Genomic DNA, 22592 nt, shown 5'->3' with positions numbered 1-22592 from the left:
GGCAACTTTGTATAACTTACCCAGCCTTTCTTTTTATGCTTCTTATCATGAGGTACAGAGGAACCACTACTTAAGCTGTTAATACTGGAGACGCTATCGGTGGAGAGATGTCTTGTGATCGCACCGTTACCAGTTTGTGCTAACCTTTGCGGAGATGACTGCTGGTTTGGAGGCTGTGGTAGTTCCTAAAAAATTAATCAATTATGACATGAACTTGTAAAAAAAAATATTTCTATATTTACGAAATATTTAGTAGAGCCTAAAAAGAGTAACAGATAATACACAATTTGAATCCAAAATACAACGTAGGATTAAATTATCGAGATGATAGGTGACGACCAAAGAGGTCTATCTGATATAAGAGGATTTCACGGCTACGTTTTAAAACATACTTGCTCATATTACTATATTAAGGAATCATGAAGTATTCTTTGTTTTGTTTTACGAAAGCAATCTCGGTCGTCGAACTGGTTTTAATTGTTTAATTACAAGTAACGGTGTAATGGTTGAGTTTCTATTTCATACTGTATTTACCTAAGGGCATTTGGCTGGTGGATAATTACATAGCAAAACAGGAGTTACTGCTATAATCGTGCAGAAAATTCCTCCGTACTTATACGTTAGTATTTTATTCTTATATCGTTTTTTTCGAACTTAATTGACAGAAAATTTCTTGCTATTTATCGGAATATAGGGAACAACTTGGCCTTCTTGACATGTTTGGTCTCTTTTGTGGTTTAATGTAATGTTTTAATATCTTAACACTCGACATTCAGCAGAGGATACACCTTTCTCTGTAACGATCGCCTTTGCCGAAGATAAGCAATAATTCCCTATATTAAAAAAAAGTTTTAGCATTCGACAAGAAAATTGAGCTCTTTAAAGCCTAAAGAAAGGCTAGCGTTATGCTAATAAGAATTGGATTGAGTTCCAACAATTATTAAGTTTATTGACTCTATAAGAAACCGACTTATGGGTTTATTTTAACTTGGCGCCAAATTACTGGATAAGATATCCCTCGTTACATAAGGAATTTTAATCTTTCTTGTAATGATTACTTGAGTGTCACCTAATCATTATGAGCGTGATCTCATTGTAAGCAACGCGACTGTTTAATGTTGTTGCGCAATGATTGATAGTCGACCCACATAATGTTGTTATAATCACGACCTATTACTTAATATGTATGTTTTAATGTGTACATACCCTAATTACAAGTCCCTGATTAGAATATATTACTTATTTAGTGCAAAAGTTTTGATGTGATCACCGTAAAAAAATTCACGTAAATTTTTTATCGACAAATGAAATTTATATCAACAAGCTAATGCAGTCTGTAGATCTTTAGTTTATTCTTCATATTATCTACAATTTACACACGTATTAGTTAATATTATCTAACATCAATGTTAGATATTATATTTGGTTTACGCGAGTTCTAACTTCATGTTTGAATAATTAAAACGCCAATTGTGAACTGGTTTACGTTAAAGTCCATTTAGAAAATAAAAGAATGAACAGGACCAAAGATTCTTCGAAGAATCTTTGGTCCTGTTTGTGACAACGGTGTTTAGCGAATTCGCTACATTTAAGAACGTTATAACATCCTAAACGACGCCAACATCGTCAAATTTAACTTGTAAAGTGCAAAAGGCTCGTGCAAGTGGCTTGGATATATGCATCGCATAGCGAACGACAGAAATTCGAGGTCTTTACTGAACTCACAACCCAAGAGTGGTGGCAAGAGAAAACCCGGTAGACCGAAGCTCCGTTGGTGTGATGGAGTTGACAAGGACCTCGAAACAATACGGGCTCGCAATAGGACGCAGGAAGCACTGAATAGATTGCGATGGCGAAGTGTACTTGAGGAGGTTAAGCCCACAAGGGGCTGTCTAACCTTTGATGATGATGATGACATTAACAAAATATATTTTTTAAAGCATCCCTGTTCTCACCTATAGGTATATATAAACTATACATTATAGATTAGAACAGGTATTTATAAAAATAAAAATGAATCGCAAAATAAGTTAATCAGCGCTAACGTCAAGTTTTTTTAAAAATATATCAGCGAGTGAACTCTTGTGACTTAATCAAATAATGAGATAAGATTTTCAAGTTCTATTTAGTACAAAATTAAAAAAAGTACCTGTCCAGTAACATTGACACCATCAGCCCGGATACCCATTGACTGCATATGAGCCGTTGTCAAACCAGCTTGTATGGACTGCTTTCGAAGTAACTCTATGGTTTGCCGAAGCTCCGTTAGCTCCGAGTCCTAAGATAAAGCCAAGAAAATTTACATTAATTTGCATATTATAAAAAAAATGTCCTGATGTGTAAATTTTATGATAACAGAATTATCTTGATAAGATATTTTAAAATTTAAATATATACATTGAGATTCAGTTATAGCAAATATAAAGCTGTTTAATGAGCTGACCCTGAAAATAATTTATTTAGATATTTTAAACAAATTTAAAGGAATATTTTAAGTCAGCCCGGTCATCAACTTGCATTAAAATAATATAACACAATGACACTTAATTTATCGCAGGGAAATGTCGTAGGCAAAGTATATTATTAGTGAGTCGCATAAAAATCGACGCAAAGACTTTCTGTTTCCATTTAAATAAATAATCAACCTCAACTTAACCTAACAATACTCTGTGTTTATAAATATCACGGTAATTAAAATAGAAATGGTATTAAAAAGTTAATACCGATGTCGGTATAACTTTATCAAGCCACGTGTTTAAAAGCTCACTTAAAGCTTGCTTATATGGAAACTATAACGAGTTTGCTTATCTGGAGTATGATTTCAAACCATCTTTCACTACTCTAAGTGAGATTAGTACTTCCTGTGTCGGCTTTTTATTTAGTATTTTAAAGTTTTAAACTCTCTCCAGTGAATTTCGAAACCCTTTTTACCCTTAAGTAGAAACTTCCTTCCGCTCAACAGATTTTGTAACTAAGTTTTATATTTTAAACTTTAAAGCGTGAAAATATTCAAATATAAAGATATGATATTACACTTAAGCATCAAATATAGTATATATATAGAAGTAAGTAAAGTTTGCGTCAAAATATTACGCATATGTTAGCGTATAGTACATATTTCATCAAACTCATGGATTACCGAACTACGGAAGTGGTCACGTCTAATAAACGAACAGCGAAACTACTACTTCCTGTGAAGTTGTTTTTTACAAACTTTCTCCATGTTGTTAAAAACAACCTTCATAAAAACTAATTCGTCTCATTATAGTGGTTTAACTAATCAGTCCATCTTCATAAGAATGTAAACACACTATATTCTTTATATACATAATGATCATTGATAAACATTTTTGGTAAAACTAAAAAACAATGTATTTTTAATATAGTTTTTTACGCGGTAATTTATAACCTACCCACGGTTTTTAATAAAGCTTATATGAGGGTGGATCGTTAAACATTGGTAACAAAGAAGCATACATTAACTTCTTCGTAAAAACAATACATTTGTTTGCTTGTCCATTAATCACTGTGAAAACATATCTAATGTTGGTTTGTATAATACTTATAATAATATTAGGAAACAGCTCGATCATCCGACATAAATTGTTCTGGGATCTATGAATATAACAAAGCTTTAAAAGGAAATAGGATTTATTACCTTTCTCTCGGCGGTGGCCGTCAGCTGCTGTAACCGCTGGGTCATGTTGGAGAGGCTCTGTTCGAAAGCGGACACTACGTGCGCCTGAAACAAATGTTTTTTATGTAATTTCTCTTAGCTACAAAACTAAATATTAAAAGGGTTCGAAACCGAACGAATAAATATAGAACATATTTAATCAGAATTATATTTGTAAACACGAGAGACACAGATACATATTAAAACAATGGTATGTTTGTTCTTGATGAGGAGACTGTGATTTCTGCTACCTACGACCTATCGAATGGTTTTTGAGCTTTTATTACAACATCTATATCATTCCTGTAAACCTCAATAGTACATTTCATTAGAAGTGCACAAAGCCTGTAATTGCAAGGAGTTCCGACAAATATCTACTGATGGACCGTCTCCAACGCATTGAAAGCTAGCTTCATTGGAATGATCTTTTTTTCTATTTCCGGAATCATCATCACCACCACCATGAGCAGCATCATCATCGCCACCATCATCATCTATTTTTAGAATAGAGAAGTACTAGCAAATAACAGAAAACAATCTTTTTATATAAAATTTAAACAGGTATTCCAATATTCTAAACCAAAACTTTTTCTTAACATGTTACAAGTTTTGCCTGCCATTATTTACATATTCAAACTCCAACATATACTATCGTTTAAAATTAAATTAAATGTCAAGATAGCTTAACCTCTATTAACCGGCGTCACCAAAGTTCTGCTCCGATACTTTGTAACTCTTATGAGTTACTCTAGCGATCCCGATTTCAAACTTGAGTTTTTATACCATGCTGTACCACATCAGATCCACGGCTATGAAATGAGTTAATTTGAGATTAAATCGCTATTGTTATTAGAAGTAATTGATCACCAGGAGTGAATCTTCAAAAATGGTTAAAATACGAATGAGACTGTTTTTTTATGACTAAGTGTGTAGATTTTTATTATATTTTGCATAAAAAAAATTACCTCCCCATATAATACTTAAACAATTAATTTTGGAACCTTATACCAGACCAAAAATTTGTAATGATTTAAATAGGAATAATGAATATTGCAAGTCAAGCCGTGTAGCTAGTTCTGCGTGATACCATTGTGCATTAATTTAAAATAGTTTGCATTTATTAAAAGTCGTAGGCGATAGAAGTGTTCTCATTTAAACAATTTAGACCACACAATAAGTGTTTTATGCGTGTTTACTGTTTGTATAAAGTACATACAAACATGCCACTTCCTGGCTGTCAAGACAAACTGGTTAAGTGCACTTTTTGTTATGAGATGACCGTATGATATGAGGTTTCTAAGAGCTTTTATTATTCCATCATGCCTCTAATCATATATTGTGAAGATTGCTTCGCGAAGCTCGACTCGCCGAGGATTAAGCAGGTTTTCTCTTTAACGACTAAACATAAACTAATTTACTGTATTGTGTGGATCGAAATGATAATATATTACATATTCTGTATTCACAGTCCGCACAGAACAACACTTGTCAACCGAGGTAATTATAAAATATTAATCGAAAACCAACTTATACAACTATTAATGAACATTAACTTAGCTTAAGCTATTTACTAGTATTAATTATTTATTAGCCATAATTACTGTATGGGCTAGATTGTAATTCATATAAAATTTATCTTTTGTCAACATTTTAGTTAGAAAAAAGTCTTCAATTAGTAAGTTGAGAGCAAATACTTATTATTATGTTGGATAGTACATTTATTATAAAGGCATGTATAACAATTACGACCAAATGAACGCGAAACCACATGTATTATTAAAAACATATTATAATTAGCAAAATTCCGGTTGTTACTGAGAAACCGCTAAGTCACTCTTTCGATATTTATTATTGTATATGGTTTAAACCAACGAAAGCCATTTTTTCAACATAAGATATATTTATTAGGAAGAAACCAGTGGGAAAAACCAATTTATGAATAACCAAATGACTCACGTTAAAAGTCATGTAAGGGTGGTCAAAGGTAGTCCCTTTGTTTGTTACGGGCACTCAACAAAATTAAATTGGGGTTCAGACAAGCCCTTTATATTGTTGCACATTACAACAAGTAGTCTACAAGCCACGCCGTTATTTGTAATAGTAAAAGCTTCCCGAATTCTATAATAGAATTAGATAAGGTGGTCATTAGTTACAGTTCCAGTAATCCTTCAAACTATTCGTTGGATAAGATTATTAAAATCATAATAATTATTATTTTGGCTAATTAGTCAGATCAAATGATTATATTTAACAAAAATAAAAAGTCTAAAATTAAAAATTAAATTCGTTTCCATATTATTGTTATCAATATGAATAATATTGAAACACTAAGGTAAACAGGAAAGGCAACACAAGGGAAAATATTGGATAAACTAAAATGTTTAATCTTAAGATCCTTATCTACATAAAAAAACTATAAAAAAATATAACAAGGAAAACATATGCGCATTAAAATAATACTACGCACTAATTAAATTCATTATATTTAATTCCATCTGTCATAAAAAAGAAACGGTTACCGTCTGTAATTAATGAAGCATATATTTGATGGAGAATTTAAATGTACACAACAGATGTAAGATACCAGAGTTTATACAACTAGAGGCTCCCCTGGTTTCGCATCTAGAAAAATATTCGTATTCTTATGTATAAAGAGTGTTAACGATACAGTGCCTATTAGCTTTGAAATTCACTTAGAACTTTGTACGTAGTTACATACTTGCCGAAGAGCACTTCAAATGCTTTTCTCTCTCTTAAAACTTGGGTGGAACTTCTGAAGAAGTTCTGAAGGTACGTTTCAAAATTCTACCCTATCAATAATGCCCTAAAGACAAAATCAATATGTCATCAATTGACATTGGTGTCACTTATATGCGTGTATTTATTAAGTCTGGTGCAGTTTGGTAGTATCATAATGTATAGCGATTTACATTAACATTACGAACGAGCCTAACTTATGACTAATAAGTAATATCAAGTACAATAATATCATGTGAATGTGTCCAATAATGTTCCAGTCTCTATTAAGGGGAAGACACTCTGTTCTTGTGTACTTTTTTTTTCTTCCCATACCACTGTTTAGCACTTACGACTAACGTGCACTGGACAAATGAGAGCCTGACATATACGAGTTTTATTCGTCTACGTACAGACATCCGCCAGTATTATACGTTTAGAATGCTTAGTCATTAAGAGGGAAAAAATTGATACGAGAATGCAATGTTAAAATACAACTTTCGTACAATTCACCTGCTCTTCCAGTCGTATGTCCAATTATAGTGCCACATTGATAGATCTACGTAACACCTTTTGCGCGTGCCATAACTGATAGTTGGAAAAACTTGCCGTGTACACTTGTATATTTGAATAACTAGGTCCCTAGCAAATGGTTACCGTTATAGATTATTTATACCTACTACATGTTTATATTACCATAACTCCTTAATGGATCAGATATATTTCTATGTCTAGTCGATGTTTTAGGCAAGCTTTCTGTGTCTCAACCGAATATTATATACTAAAAAGGGAACCCTAGGCTTGGGTCTACTATAATGTACCGTGAAAACGGGTTAGAGATAAAACTGGAGCTGTATACTATGTATTGTACGTTGTGTATAATTTAACACATGCTATATAAATTGCAAAGTTGCGAGCCAATAAAAACTCATTTTCTTAAACGTAGTTGGAATAATTACTTCATTTGAAGTGAAACTTCTTTATCGGCGTTGGAAAAAAAATACCCTAACATTTTACGATTACGCACTTTTTTTCTTGTCCCTACCACGGTTGATTCGAAGAGAAGCCATTAATAACAAAATGTATAATAACGATAACAATGATAGTAATAATTATAATAAATTAATGAAATACTGTAATAGTCTTAGTAGTAATAAGGTAAAATGAAATAATTGTATTATTTGTATTCATGTCAATAATAATAAAAGCCTTTTGTTAAACTTTATATAATTTAACTTTATTTAACCAATTTCTGTAAAGTTGCATACATAAATCATTTTTCGAAAAATAAGGTCATTAGGAATAATTTCATATCTTACGTATCTTTACGTACACTAGTACACGCACACATTTTTTATTTTCATTGTAACACGCATGGCGTCGACTATAAGAATTTTAACCCATGTCGATACAATTTAAAACATTATTTTGGTATTTCGTAACAGCAAGCAGGCTTCAGGCTCAGGCCACTCTTTTTCTTATTTACACCCTAAATAGAGACTCTCTTATCAGACTAAGCAAACCGGCCTTTGTAGTCAAACATTTTTAATGATTACATTTAGGTTATCAAGGCATTAAAAAGATGATACATAATTGTAAAGTAAAATTGTTTACCATGTCTTCGATGTTTTCGGAACGATAGAAATATCTTAAGCCATAACATTAAGTTCATACACAGTGGCCGTATAGATAGATATATATCAAGTTTTTTAGAGTAGCGTTGAAATAAAAATCTATGGGTTAAGAAGGATAAAATAAATATTTGATAACTATAGAATTTTCGATTGAAATATTGATAATAGATACAAAAAATATCATCAAAAAAAATGTAATCATCGCAGCCCATGGACACCCATTTTAGTGGGTGCGTTGCAGGCCTTAGAGGGAGGAGTATGCTATACAATTAGAGGTCGTATCTCGGGATCCGACTCAGTTCGCAACACGCAACGGTTAATACATGCTTTACATAGGGAAGACTTTATATTTAAAAGCTGTAAAATAAACAAAACTGTTATAAGCATTTTAAGGTAATGCTCATTGCGAAACAATGCCATTTAAACTGTACAATGCTACGAAAACGCAGCCGTTTAAATATTACTTAAAAAGTAAAAGGTAACACATAAAGTGAAACAATAATTAAGTAATGCAATACCCAGCTCGTTTAAGGTACAATGCCCTCAGAGCTTTGTGGACGTCACGCACGTGTCTTTACTTACATTAGATAATGAAATTTTACTGTCCTACTTCATAATTTGATACCAGCAGGCCCATTATGTCCAAATTATACTTTGTCAATAATGAAAATTGTTGAAAAACGAAAGACGGATTATTGTGTGTATTTACTGTATAAAAGAGAGTTGTTTTATGGTCAACGATGAGAAATATTAGTTTAGTCGCACATAGACTTTTCTGCCTAGAATTCAAATTCAAATTCAAAATCATTTATTCATATAGGTAACACAATGTACACTTATGAACGTCACAAAAGAAATGTATATGAAATGCTTCTAATTTTAGATTTACCGCCTGCTAGAACGGACGAGAAGAATTGGCAATAAACTCTCCGCCACTCTTTTTAATCGCCAAGCTTTTTGTTTTACAGAACGTTTGTAAGGAGCTGCAACCATTACACCATGTTCCACATGACATCTTAAGTAATTAATAATAATAAAATAAATTAAAAACAAAGTTTTGTCCTCTATCAGCAGGAGGCATGGTCAAATACTAGCACGCACTTACATTCTCAGTGGAACAACACGCAAATACATAGTGGAAATAACTAACATCACCGCATACACGAATTCAAGTACGGCTAGTCACCACAACTAGCACCCGTTCACGAGTATGACCCATGGCCAACCATTTTAGGGAAAGAGAATACCTAATGCGTGGACGCCGCCACAGGACCAGTGAAGGACGACACATTTTGCTGTTCACCGATTTAAACCTCATGGAGCCATATGTTATTTAATAAATCTCTTTTATACTACGTAGAATGTCTAACTTCCTTTTTCAAATGAAATACGGGGGGCGCCTACACACCAATTGAACTTTTGAAGAAACTAACGATTGAAGTTATAGGGGTGTGCCTATACAGTTTATGGCTTTAACGACCTATTTTGTATATAAAATAAATTATTCAGTTTCAAAACACGTTACGTGTTATAGATATGGCCTCTGATTTTTAGTTTTAATGCTTTATGTTCGTGTATCATTCTAAAAGTACTGAATAGAATAACGAATAAACAACGAGCAGCCTTTAATAAAAAGTTGTGGTTAAGCTATATTTATTACGTAGGTACATATATATTGTCGTGAGTGTCGAACTCTTATGTCGGTGACATCTAAGACCACAACCATATAAACGAATATCTGGAGTTTTCTACTTGATTTGTCTTGTGTAGGTAGTTAACTGTAGCGGTGGGTTGAAATAATGCACCCATAAAGTAAGGTAAATGCGGATGCGACTTTGTAAGGAAAGTGTGCCATTGCGGTTGTTTACGGTGGTCAAGAAACATTACAATTGTAATAAGATCCTCGGAACTGCGAAAGCCTTTCTTCATTGGCGCTAAAACCCAAAACTAGACTCAACTTTTTTAAGTCTGAATTGGTTTAAAGTTAAACTAATTCAAAAATAAAAATTGTTGGCTATGAATTATGACAGACTGATTAGTGGTTTTATATCGAAACGGAATTCTCTAAAGCGCGAATTCCTGATTACGGGCCTTGGATTAATGCTTATGTAGAAATTATTCTTAAATGCATTAAAATGCAATTTATATTAAATTTGGTTTAAGTTTACACATTCTAAATATTTTTATCATTATTTAAATTGTAAAAATGTTACTTATTGATGGTACTTCAAGTCTTTACATTAAATTTTCTTAATTAACATAAACTACCTTTTTATTTTGGTATCATTATATTGCAAACTGATTACGTCAAGTTATTTAATTAATTAGACATTACAAGAATTTAATAACGAAGATAAAGCACAAATTGCTATTTGTGCACAGCACAGCAGATATTTTACACCTACAAGTGAATGAAATTACGTGTAAAAATATTCTGCGTCATAATGACAAGAAATACTTCTCACGTGCAAAGTTTTACGATGGGTAATAAGTTAAATTTCTTTTGCAATTAACATTCATTTATTAAATTTTTATCGAAATGTGAACGAGACATTTAATTAGCCATAAGCAAAAATTATACCAAATTTATACAAATGACCACATATTTTACATGTGTTATCAAAATTTATTACCGATATTTTTGAGAAAACAGTATTTTTATAATATCCAAGCCACACCGGTTTTAAAGCCGTGGGAAGATGAAACGAATGAAATCTTTCTTGTGACCAATTTCGGCAGGTAGTTTTTTTTCGGACGTTTTTTTTCAGTCTTTAAAATGGTGCTTAGATGCACCTGTGTAAAGAAAAAATTAGAACATAAATTATTCTTAACAAAGGTTTGGTAATCCAGAGTACTGAGATATCATTTTTAATTTATTTATATGTTCCAACATTGTCAATTATGATTCAATTACTTTTTCTAGCGGAAATCAATTGCCAAACAACTACATTAAATAATTATACTCTTGTTTTTACTTTAGGTGTGAACTATTAAATACGAATAAATAATGAGCTATTCGTTTGTGCAATGTAAAATAGGCTTTATAGCAATGAACTACAATTTGCCTTAGTCTTTTATATAATTATCTTCCTTGTTTTTTCTCTAAACACGTAATAATAAATACATACCTATAAAGTCTTTTGTTTAAAGCGATCTTTGAAACTTGTTTCGTACTTTCAGAGACTTGACACTCCGAATCGTTTCTCAACAAGTAGAACTAGCAAATACATATATAATGAATACGGAAAACTGTTATACTCACATCTTCCAATATAGGGCAGCTTTTGTATCGTGATTTCTTTATAGCAAGTTCCCACCAAGGAACAGGAGGCTTTGATCGCAGTATAGTTTGACACCCAACCTTAGGATCCTGGGCTTCGTATAATGTTCCCAATGGTCTTGACAATATAGGTTCCCGTTCTTCATCAACAGGTATTCCAGTAATACATTCACAACATTTGTGAGGTTTTTTTATGTTTACATGTGGAGGTTTAAAATCAGTACTGAAAGAATGTCTGTAACTAAGGCGTTTTGTGAACCCGTTCGTTTCACTTATAGATCGCCGTACGCCATTCCTGTTCTGGAGCGGCATTTTTGGTATTTTCTGCACATCGCTTATGATACTAGAACTGTCGTTTAACTCGGATACATCGGCACATATTGGCGTATTCGGTTCCGAATTGTAGCCAATTTTGTTCCTATGTAGACTTCCATAGAACGGGTTTTCCGTCGTAGTAGGTTTAAGATCTATAAACTTTGGTCTTCGCATGTTTAATGTAGCGTATTTTTGAGGAGATTTATGAAATCTTGATTTATTTGGTAAATCTTTCAGAACATCTTCCGTGTCTGTCGACGGTATTGTAGAATTGTCACTATAGCTTGATATGGGCCGGTCGTTATCGGTAAAGTACGAGGAAGATTCTGAACAGTTATCTCGATCGCTATTTCTCTTTCTATAGTCGATAGAGGAACCTGTAGTGTCTGTGCGTACGGAATGTTGCTCAACGTCCTGACTTGCAATGTTGGTGTCATATGGGCGATCACAGTTATTCACCAATGTTACTTCCAGATTTTCATCAGTATCAAGATCAATTTCTCTGGGTATATCTAGACTATGAAGTCGCCTTCGAGGCTTTGTGTTTATAGATTTGTAATGAACTTCTTGCCTACCGCTTATAGATTTAACGGGTGAGGCACATATAGATTGTGGCGGACTAACTTTGGCATAAATGGGTTCTGTAAAGCTAAGTCGGGACGGTTTATTTACATGAGCACTTTGTGATTCATTTGTTACGTACTGTACTCCACAACTGCTCTCTAGGAAATTATTTTTAGAAGTTCTTTGTAGTGTAAAATACTCCGAATGCCTTTGAGGTATATTGGCCATGTGATTTGGTTCAACTAAGTTTCTTATCTTAATCCGGCTCCTTGGTGCTCGGATTGTTGCGAAACCATCGTGAATTGGCGATCCACAATACGTAGGCGATGTAGTTACAGCCATGTTGATTTATTTTTTAACATCCGTCATATAACGTTAGTTGAAAATATTTACGGATATTATTGAAATATATATTCATTTTCTACAATACAGATATGTGGTTACTATTCGTTATACAATTTCTAGCGATATTCGATAATGTATTAGAGGAAACAATCCTTCGTTTATAAACTAAAAATAAATTAGGATAATAAAAAAAAACCATTTCAAGTGGTCGCAGATACCCGAAATCATAATATGAAATGATATCATAGCATGAAACCAGCTTTTAATTTACTTTAGACTAATCTATGGTAAATCATACTTAGAACTCTTGACGAAGAACATAACTACGAGTATAAACTATTTTGAGATCTCTTGAGACGATAACAGATCTACATCATGAAATATAAGATGCATTAGACAACCCTTTCAGGTTAGATAAAAATAAATATATAACCTTCAATTTATTAGTAGTTACTAAGACGTATAACGTTTCAATTGACAAGTCGTGAATAAAATATAATGTCAGGTTTCCATAAAATATTTAAATACTTTCTAATTCAAACTAGACACGCCAGCTGTTCCGGCTTGATATCCGAGTGAATGTGCGAAATTGTAATTAATTTCTCGAGCCAGTTGCTGTTTAATATCAATAAAAATTGCTTAGCGTAATAAAAACCAGTATTATGTAGTAGACATAATACCCAAATTTTACGAATTATTGTAATCGGATCGATACTTTTCCGTCTACTTTTTTTTAATACATGAGGCGACCAAATCTATAATTTACTCGAGCCTTGGAAACATTACCAAACACAATTATAACTTAACGAAGTATGTCCGTAAGGTATCTCGGACATTATTAGAATTTTGAGTTGTGCCCACTTCACCGACATTAGCCATTCTAGAGATACTGATTTATTGTAATGTTTACTTAAATGTTCGAATTACGAAACAAATAGGTTTAACGCTTAATTCAATGGATAATGATACCTTAGCGGCTCGAAGGCTTAACAAATGGTTCATAATTGGATTTTATCTCATTTATACCGCTAATCCTTTTCGCTTGTATTAAAATTGTAGAATGCCTTCAAATTTATGCGCTTTTTAATTTCTAAGAACAGTTAATTAGTGTGAAATAGAAAAAACTAAATAGGGTTTCTGTCGTCATTGGCTAAGGTTAGGTTAGGAGGGGGGCATTTTATGGGGGGTTTATATATCGTATTGCATGTTAGACAAAATTCTGCGTCCCATTAAAGTTCTCGCTTAGTAGTGTCTTCGGCTAATGCATATTAAGAAAAAGAGATAGCTATAATTGTGCGTTTCGGATATATAGGAGACTACGCTCAATTAACGATCAAACAATCGTAGGCAACGCGTATGACTAACCACCATATTGTTATTCCGCGGTGTATAAATCCAAGAATCGAATTATTGAATCGTCGTGAATATTAAAATTCTTTCAAGACTTAATTTACATATACGAGCGTTTGTATTAAGGTGTAGCATATGGTAAAAATGTAGCTGACTTTTCCCTTTTTATTTCAGAAACGGCTACATACAAACTATCTATGTGTTTCTAACGCGCACTACTTAATGATTTTAGGTTCATGTTATCTTAAGTCAAGATTATACTCCATTATTCTGACTGAAAGACTTATATACATGGTCATATAACGTGCTTAAATAAAAGTTTTGTATGGGATATAAACGCAAATTCTTAGAGAAAATCCATAGCGGACCATGATTTATTCATAATATACCTAAAATAAAAAATTAATCATTGTCGCTACACCTTTTTTAGGTTTGGGCCTCAGATTTCTTCATCTGTTTCATAATCATTGGTTAATCTAATAAGCAAGCAGGTGATCAGCCTTCTGTGCCTGAGGCACGCCGTCGAGTTTTTGGATCTAAGGCAAGGTTTCTTCACGATATTTTCTTTCACCGTTCGAGTTAATGTTAAATGCGCACATAGTAAGAAAATCCATTGGCCGGGGATTCGATTAACTCAGGGATAAAAGTCGCACGTTGAAGCCACTAGGCCAACAATGCTCTAAACTCATAATATAACTACATTATTATATTTAAACATCATCATGCAAAATTATTCGTTTCGTTATTAGCTTTATCGACCCCGTCTATACACTACTCGCTACCTTGTCATATATTTTAAATGATTATTACTTATTGAATATTGATATTGTATGCATTAATCTGTGCCAGGACCGAGGGGAGTTCAAACAAGCCCTTGGACTTCTCAAAGGTTATTGCACTTAGAGCGTGTATGATGAATGGCAACGCCTATAAAACTTTTAAATAAGTAACTATACAAAAAGCTTTTAGTGTAATAAACATACACAAACTTTACTGAATTAAGAATTGTGCCATAGTTGTAACTTTTCTGAGTAAATATCATGTAAATAGAACGTAAAATAGTTTGTCGTGCATTATAAAGTAGTTTTGGATCTGTTCCTTCGATATGTATAAATGAATCTGGTATATTTTGTTAAAATAACTTGACTGTTCAGGTACCGAATGCAAATATGTATTGGCGTCAAATGTTATGTTAAATGACTATTAGTCTTTTTCTATATCTAATTTATAAAACAACCGTTTTGAAATTCAGAAAAAGGCTCATTATTTCTCTGAGAAACTACGGCAAGAGAATGAAAAGAACTACGAAAAGAGATGGATTTATTGTTTATAACCGTCTCGCTCGCTCTAATGTTGGGTTATGTCTTGTAATTTAGTATCAACGACCTGTACACAACTGTTTTGTAAGATTTTTCATATCTAAGTACACAATCCTAGTTTCAAAACTACAGATAACATCATTTAATACCCTTTAATTGCTTAGTGGCTTAAGACTGTATTCTATAAAATAGCATTTTCATATAATTTGACAAAACATAAATTTTAAACTTAAATTTCCTTTTAAAATTCTGAATTCTTAATTATAAATGGAATTTTATTGGAACGCTAAAAACTGAGTCTCGCAGTAAGTTTTTTATTTAATTAGGTCTTATAAAGTTTTATTTAGACATTTATTAATATTTTTAAATAAACGTGTAAAATGTTTTACCCCTCACTTTAAAATGTAAAACTAAATACTCGGTAAACAAAGCGGACATCAATAAACATGATTGAAATGACAGAATTAATATTATGATAATTTATGTATCGGCTAGTGTTTACCGCCAAGTTACGCGAGACATCTGTGAACTTTGTGAAATTGTGTCGACTTTGCTTTATTACATTGACATTGTTTAAGGCATAGCTCAGATTGACACAAAAGAGTGTGTAATTAAAGTATATTCTCATGTTGTTGTGTAAATAACAAATGAAACTTTGTGTTTGAAGGTAGTTTTATAATAATTTGGTTGAGGTGAGACAGTTTGCAGAGAGAGCCATTTTCGTGAACGTTCACTCACAGGCGTGCTAACACATATCACACACATTTACATGTGTATATCTATTTCTTTTTCTTGTACTTTGGTAGAGTCTGGCAACTCATAACACAAAAATGTCCTAGTGTTGGTCCCCACAAATAATGTAACAATAAGGATTAAGAATAAACTTTATCTTCATTAATTGGAATAAAACAATAAATGGACATGACAGAACCTAAAGGACGATTTTTAACAAACGCCCAATACATAATCACGTATAGTGACAAAATAAAACATTGTTAGTCCAATGGCATAGTAACAGTAAACCAACACCGTAAGTCACCCTTCCGTAAAATCACTAACAAAATGGGCAAGTGGATTTACTTCCTTCCTCTATATTTAGTGAAGGGGAAGAATTTCACACAGCACATCCAATACACCACGTTTAGTAACAATTACAGTAATATGTGCTTTCGTTTCCATAGTTCAGCAAAGAACTATTAACTCTAATGTACTCCGTAGAAAGTTGTACAAAACCTCATTGTAAACAGATCATAACCCTAACGGTATATTCGTGTACCAGTAACGTATTTGCTCGGGAATCGAGTGTTTAGCGAAGTCATAATGACTGAAGACTGTGGGAACTAGAAGAGTTCAATATTGGAAATAAGAACTATTTTCATACAAGAAAAGTAACAGTATCAACGAGTTTCCAGTAAAACAAAACGTCACACGAAAGTGGTTGTTTTAATTATTATTCTGAAGTCTTTGATAAGAAAAACGCGATTAATAATTGTGTTTCACTAAAGCATACCATAGGACATAAACTGCCGCATATCTACCCTGCTAGGCAAACTAGACCCCGAAACTATTAGATGATATATTAGTTGTAGAATATGTTAATTTGATACGTGTAAGATGATATAAGATCGACTTGCATTAGAAACCATTCATAACTAGAAAGTACGTGATTACACGGGCTCTCTTGAAAATGAAATGATATTGTTACGTAAAGCTCAATATGAATCAAACATTCCAATCGACTAAAAAAACTTAATTTCATTAAAGATAATTATTCTATTTTCAAATGTTAACAACGCAATAATCTTGTATTCTTGACATCATTGATAATTCAAGAGCTACAAATGTTATGCAAAAAGAATAATGATTTAACGGAATTTTTCCTCAGCACGTCTAAGTAGATCCATCTAAATGACCTTTAAGTGTTATCGCAGATTAGAACATAATGTACGATCCAGCGCAGCGTACAATAAGGACTCACAAAGGCAAGGAAGTAAGTATTATAATGCGAATGTACAAAACAAGAAGAAATAAAGTAGAACAAGTTTTAGATGCTCCGGTAGCGCATCTGTCGCGCACATGGCCTGGGTCTCAGAGCATAACGTAACCAGAAGACATTTGATATGAAAGAGAGGTGAACACTGCGTCATCTGGTTTAATAAAAAATGCGGTCAAGGAGTACAAACAAGATCTCGTAAATTAAGGACAATGATTATCGTGACCTTATCGAAGATAACTCTTTATTTAACGTGTGGTTAAATGTAAAGGTAAGATTACTAATTCGTTTAATTAAATTATGTTAACATTACTCAATTATTTACTGCCTTAAATATATAACTAATTCAAATTTCTTAACAAAAGAAAATCGAATAACAACGAACAAATTTGTAATTATGGACGTAAATTATATACCAGCCTTTATTAAAAAATCTAAACTTTTCCGTTAAACAATACACATACTTGTATCAATGACGTATAATAACTAAAGCTAAATTTAAAGGAACCCGTTTAACCTCTGGCCTCTATTGTTATGCTAATCATGAAGAACCAATCTACTGTGACGGATTTTGCATTCTACAGAAGCGATGTCTATCTACTTAGCAAACCGAATAACAAACAACTATTTTGTCATTGAACTATGGTAGAAATAATGGGCATGACGAATTCGAAATTCAGTAGCAGTACTTTAATTACATTAAGAGTCTAGGGTATCAAAAATTATGGCCAGAAATATATAATATTAAAAGAGTTAGATTTGAGATTGCGGGACTTCACTCGTAGAAATAAATAGTACATATAATATTATAAGCTGAGTCAGAAAAGGCCACCATAATATAATGACATGTCATATTAAGCGAAATGTGTAACATGATTCTGATCCAAGCTTATCCCAGCTAATGAGGCTGGAGTCAGCACTTCCTGAATAGATAATACTTTGTACTTTGTAAGTACTTGGAGTGCTTCCTTCCTACCTTTAGACTGGATAATAGTGCTTACGGAAGTTCCTTTAAAAACCTTGTTTCTTTTCAAAACTGGTTGAAGGAGTTTTTGGAAACTAGCCTTCCAATAACTGATACTATTTTTTGAATACCGGTTTTATTCACGCCTCAAAGTAATTTAACGTAGGTACTGATATGCCAGTTATGCAAATTTAACCGAAAAACAACGAATACATTTTTGGGGAAGGCCGTAGGATCGTAGTGGTTGTCTGCCAAGGTCGGTCCATGCTTGATTACGTAAAGTATCAACGGGTTTTAGATTATGTATTCATTGATAATTTCGTGACGATCGTTAAAACGCTTTAATTAAGAATTGAATGCGACATTGGCCTTGTCATTTAAGACAATTCTTGTCATTATTATTTTTATTATTGTCATTGAAAATGTATGGGTTAAATTTAAGTTGAAAAACCTGTATACGTCTCTATACTGTCAGAATGTGGTGTCCTATATGTAGGTAATAATTTAATATTATAATATTTAAATAAATACTTTATTTTATGTTGTTTTAAAATACGGTCCACGCTAATAGTAGTTCCTAGACAAATTGACTTGTTGCGAAGAAAGCTATTTATAAACTAACAAGATTTGATTGAATACAAACGATTTCAAGTGATTGTTGTAACTGACACCGAGTATTGTCGATAGAATATTAACATATTAGTAACGGTCTAGCAAAATTATAACAAGGTTCTAAGAAGTAAAAGGATCAGGCAAGACTTGAATGTATTACATAAGATATACATAATATAAACTACAATCATATGTGGTGCAGTTGAACTCAATATCACTATTACCTATAAGTATTAACATTTATAGATGTCTGTTACGTTATAATTATTTGATAACTTAAAGATTTAAAAACTTTGATACTCGCAAGTAGAAACAATGCTCCCTAATGAAGTTAAAATTTTCTACTTTTTACGAGTTCATTCGTCTTTGTTCTGTAAACAGTGACTATTTTTTGTTTCTCAAGGGTTTTAAGCAATTCAAAGCAATTTCATTCTGTTGACATGCCCGTATGCGTTTTTGTAATTTGAAACTACTATTACTAGCTGTTTCTTAATTACAGAGTAGTAAATTAATATATCAGTGTTGGTATAGTAGTTAAAGCGTACCCCCAACCCTTAGGTCGTGCGTTTAAGCCGCGGCGGTGCATTAAAGGATTTTTATTTCTATGAGTTCATAGGGTGAAGGAAAACAATGCGATAAAACTGGTATGATAAGACCAATAATTGGACAGAAAGAGAGGGTAGATCACCTAGTTGCGTATAAAATAAACATTCCCAGAGCGGTATGAGCTATAGCACTCAGGATTATTATTAGTAATTAAATCTTGATGAACGGAATAAGTACAATTTCACGATACATTAGGCTCCGTATGAACGCAATTTAAATTTACTAGGTTATATAGTTTATTGAACGAATAAATAAAACGGGCTCTACATGTATCTGACCAGTCTCCGTATAAATTAACCTCAATTGAGAGCGTGCAGCTTGTTTGATTGAAGATGCTATATTCTAACAGCGAATATCATTTATGTCGTAATAAATACACGATTATTTTCGTGTGATAGCGTTTAGCAAAAAATCGACACCTAAACCTTCACCTAGGTAAGCTACACGATGTTGAAATTACATTTAAATTCTGCAAAGATGAAAATAACCGAAAGATAGATTACGCTCTAGTGAAATTTATGGACGAGTAATTAAATTATGTTATAAATGTAGAAACTGAGACAAACCCATAAAATTCTTTGCCATGTTGATGTCTGGACTTTGACATCAAATGAAATGGGCATCATTTCTAAAATAAATATTCATGAGTATGTGTTTATGTTTGTAGTTCAATTATCAATGTTTTCCTTGGCTCGGTTTTTACAAATTAGCAAGTTTCTCCATCACGACATATTGTCTTACAGTGTTAAGTTATACGCTGATATTGGCTATGAAAATAGTGGTTTCTCTTTGACAAGCAACTACAATAGCCTTGGAACTTTCATAACAATGGTCATTATTGAATAGAACACGCAAGTGAATAAACTTTTGGGCTATACACCTGAGCAAGAAACGTTATTTAAAAAGGGATGCGGATACCTGGCCGATAACTAAAGAACGTAAACTTCACGCACATATTATGTTCCATGTTAGTGACAATAAAATTGAGCGTTATTTAAAATTGCTATTTGTAATGACGTCAATTAAGTTCCTGTTTAAAAAATGTTATCCAAGACAAAAGACATAAAGTTCAAAGTCATAAGTTTTTTGATAACAAAATGATAAAACACTTCAAAATATCTATTGATAAAACAAAAGGACATGCGGATGTCGTAGTAACGTAACATAATAAGAAAACATGTTTACTCTAACAGAAAACAGAGATCATGTAAAGTATCAAATATCGCTAGATAAATTGCAACACACTCATATCTGATAAAACTATTTACACTCATCACATGAAAATCCACTGAGATCCATTTGTTTATAAGTTATCGAATAAATGTACGCGCACAAGACGCGCGTGCGTCCGTCGTCGAACGAGTTTCAAATCAGACTGGTTACTTGGTACTATTTACTGGTTACTGATGACCGTTGAGTGTTGACTGTTTTACGGTGTACTCATGCTGTGCTGTATTCAGAACCGTAGATATTATCGTTTATAGTAATAGATTATATTAAGTTGTTAGCCAGAGTAAATAACACTGAGTCACGAAACCTAGACAGAAACTACACAAGACAGTTCTCTGGTTTTAGTTGCGAATTGAATCATACAAAAAATAGATGATAAAAAGCGAAGGGGGAGTCAAAAGTATATTAAAATATTCGTTATTTCTTTAAGACTTAATGAGAGGACTTGAGGTAAAAGAAGTTTGCTAAAACGGAAACGAATTTTGGACAAAAACTGGTAAATTTCGCAGCCATGTGTTTTACATCTATTTTTGAGTAATACCAACTTCCTGAGTGTTTTTTTAGTAGTAGTTATTCTATAGCATTAAACAAATAGCGATATCTGGTTTTTAACCTGTGTATTTGTTTTTCTCAGTATAAATAATGTAATTTTTAAGATGCGTAGTAGTTTCATAAGATATCAATATAATTACTTGCAAGTAATGAGTATGGAAGGTCGGCAAATTACTTTAATATGCGATTTAAATCATTACCGCATTGATTGACGCGTTCCCTTTAAAGTTTGAACATGGTGACATCTGACGGTCAGTGTCTAGGGAAAAACCACAGAATATTTCCCACAGAGGTGCAAGTTTGGCCTCGATTTCTGTAATTCTCTATTATCGAACTTAATTTACCAAGCGCATTGATTAATCGATTAGCGTTTTTGCCTGTTGAGGTACAAAATGTCTTGGACGTTAAGATATAGAATGGCTTTCATGACAAAACAGCTTTGGTTGCATTTTTGATAATTTCAAGAATAGCGCGTTTTTCGGTTATTTGTGCAATATAAAATATCAATTAAATATATAAAACAATATATTTAATCAAGTATGTATATCGATATTTTGTTTTGCACATAATATATAATTGCAGTCACAACAGAAATAACAATTTCTCAGTAAATGTGACTGAAATATAGAAGCTAATACAATAGAGCAACGAATGTAGCTGTTTAGTCCTTGTTGAATTATTTATGGCGGCACGGCTTTGTATAGCCGTAAATTAAGGGAACACAAGCAGTCGCCTTATTTAAACCCTTTCTTTGTCCTTTGATTTAAATTGATTGGTTTAAAACGGATTAATGGACGTTTGAACTAACCTTAACTGATCTAACAACTTTTTCGCTCTTTGACATTAAAGATTATTTTCTTTAAATTTGATATCTAGCATATACATATATTAGGTAAAATGGTCATAAAATAAAGTAATTATCGTCCGAAAATTTGTAAACTGCAATTGTTGTAGGCACTTACGCTTCTTCCATAAGAACCATTTGTATGGGAATATATATTTTTGCCTGTTATCATAATGTTTTGTATACGTCGCGTTTAACATATTTTATAATAGTTCTAATTATTCTGGTTGAAGTCTAGACCAAGCTGTGAGAATTTCGCCTCTTGGTTTCTACACCAGTAAACTAATTGGACAATACGTGGTAATTTACCGTTAATAATTTTCGCTTTCTCTATTATAATACGGACAATTAAAATATATAATTAAAATTATTCGCTCTCTCTGTGTGCGTCACAGGCTGTCGATTGAAATTGATGCTATTGAAATTAAGTTTCATAGATGGCATATTATATGCCACATTATTTTATGCCCTACGATGAACCTTTTCATAAATAATGATTTTTCGTCCTTCATACTTATTACTATACTTAAGTTCTAACGACTAATACGCCAATGTAAACATACACTTATTTG

The 22592-nt window shown here is 32.6% G+C and overlaps 1 protein-coding gene across 5 annotated transcripts in view; it reads right to left on the bottom strand.

Moving 5' to 3' along the window:
- The window catches only part of LOC123707419 (protein sickie), a 142224-nt gene that overhangs the window by 7039 nt on the left and 112593 nt on the right, over positions 1–22592 (bottom strand). For all 5 annotated transcript variants that reach the window (XM_045657447.1, XM_045657449.1, XM_045657450.1 and 2 more), the window contains 3 exons: positions 3659–3742; positions 2150–2278; positions 21–185 (listed from right to left, as the gene is read on the bottom strand). In XM_045657447.1, the coding sequence (XP_045513403.1) occupies positions 21–185; positions 2150–2278; positions 3659–3742 (378 nt within the window). The remainder of the gene's footprint in view (positions 1–20; positions 186–2149; positions 2279–3658; positions 3743–22592) is intronic.

This window comes from Pieris brassicae, chromosome 3, assembly GCF_905147105.1.
Source record: "Pieris brassicae chromosome 3, ilPieBrab1.1, whole genome shotgun sequence".
NCBI classification, from domain to species: Eukaryota; Metazoa; Arthropoda; class Insecta; order Lepidoptera; family Pieridae; genus Pieris; species Pieris brassicae.
This window is presented reverse-complemented; position numbering and strand designations above follow the sequence as displayed.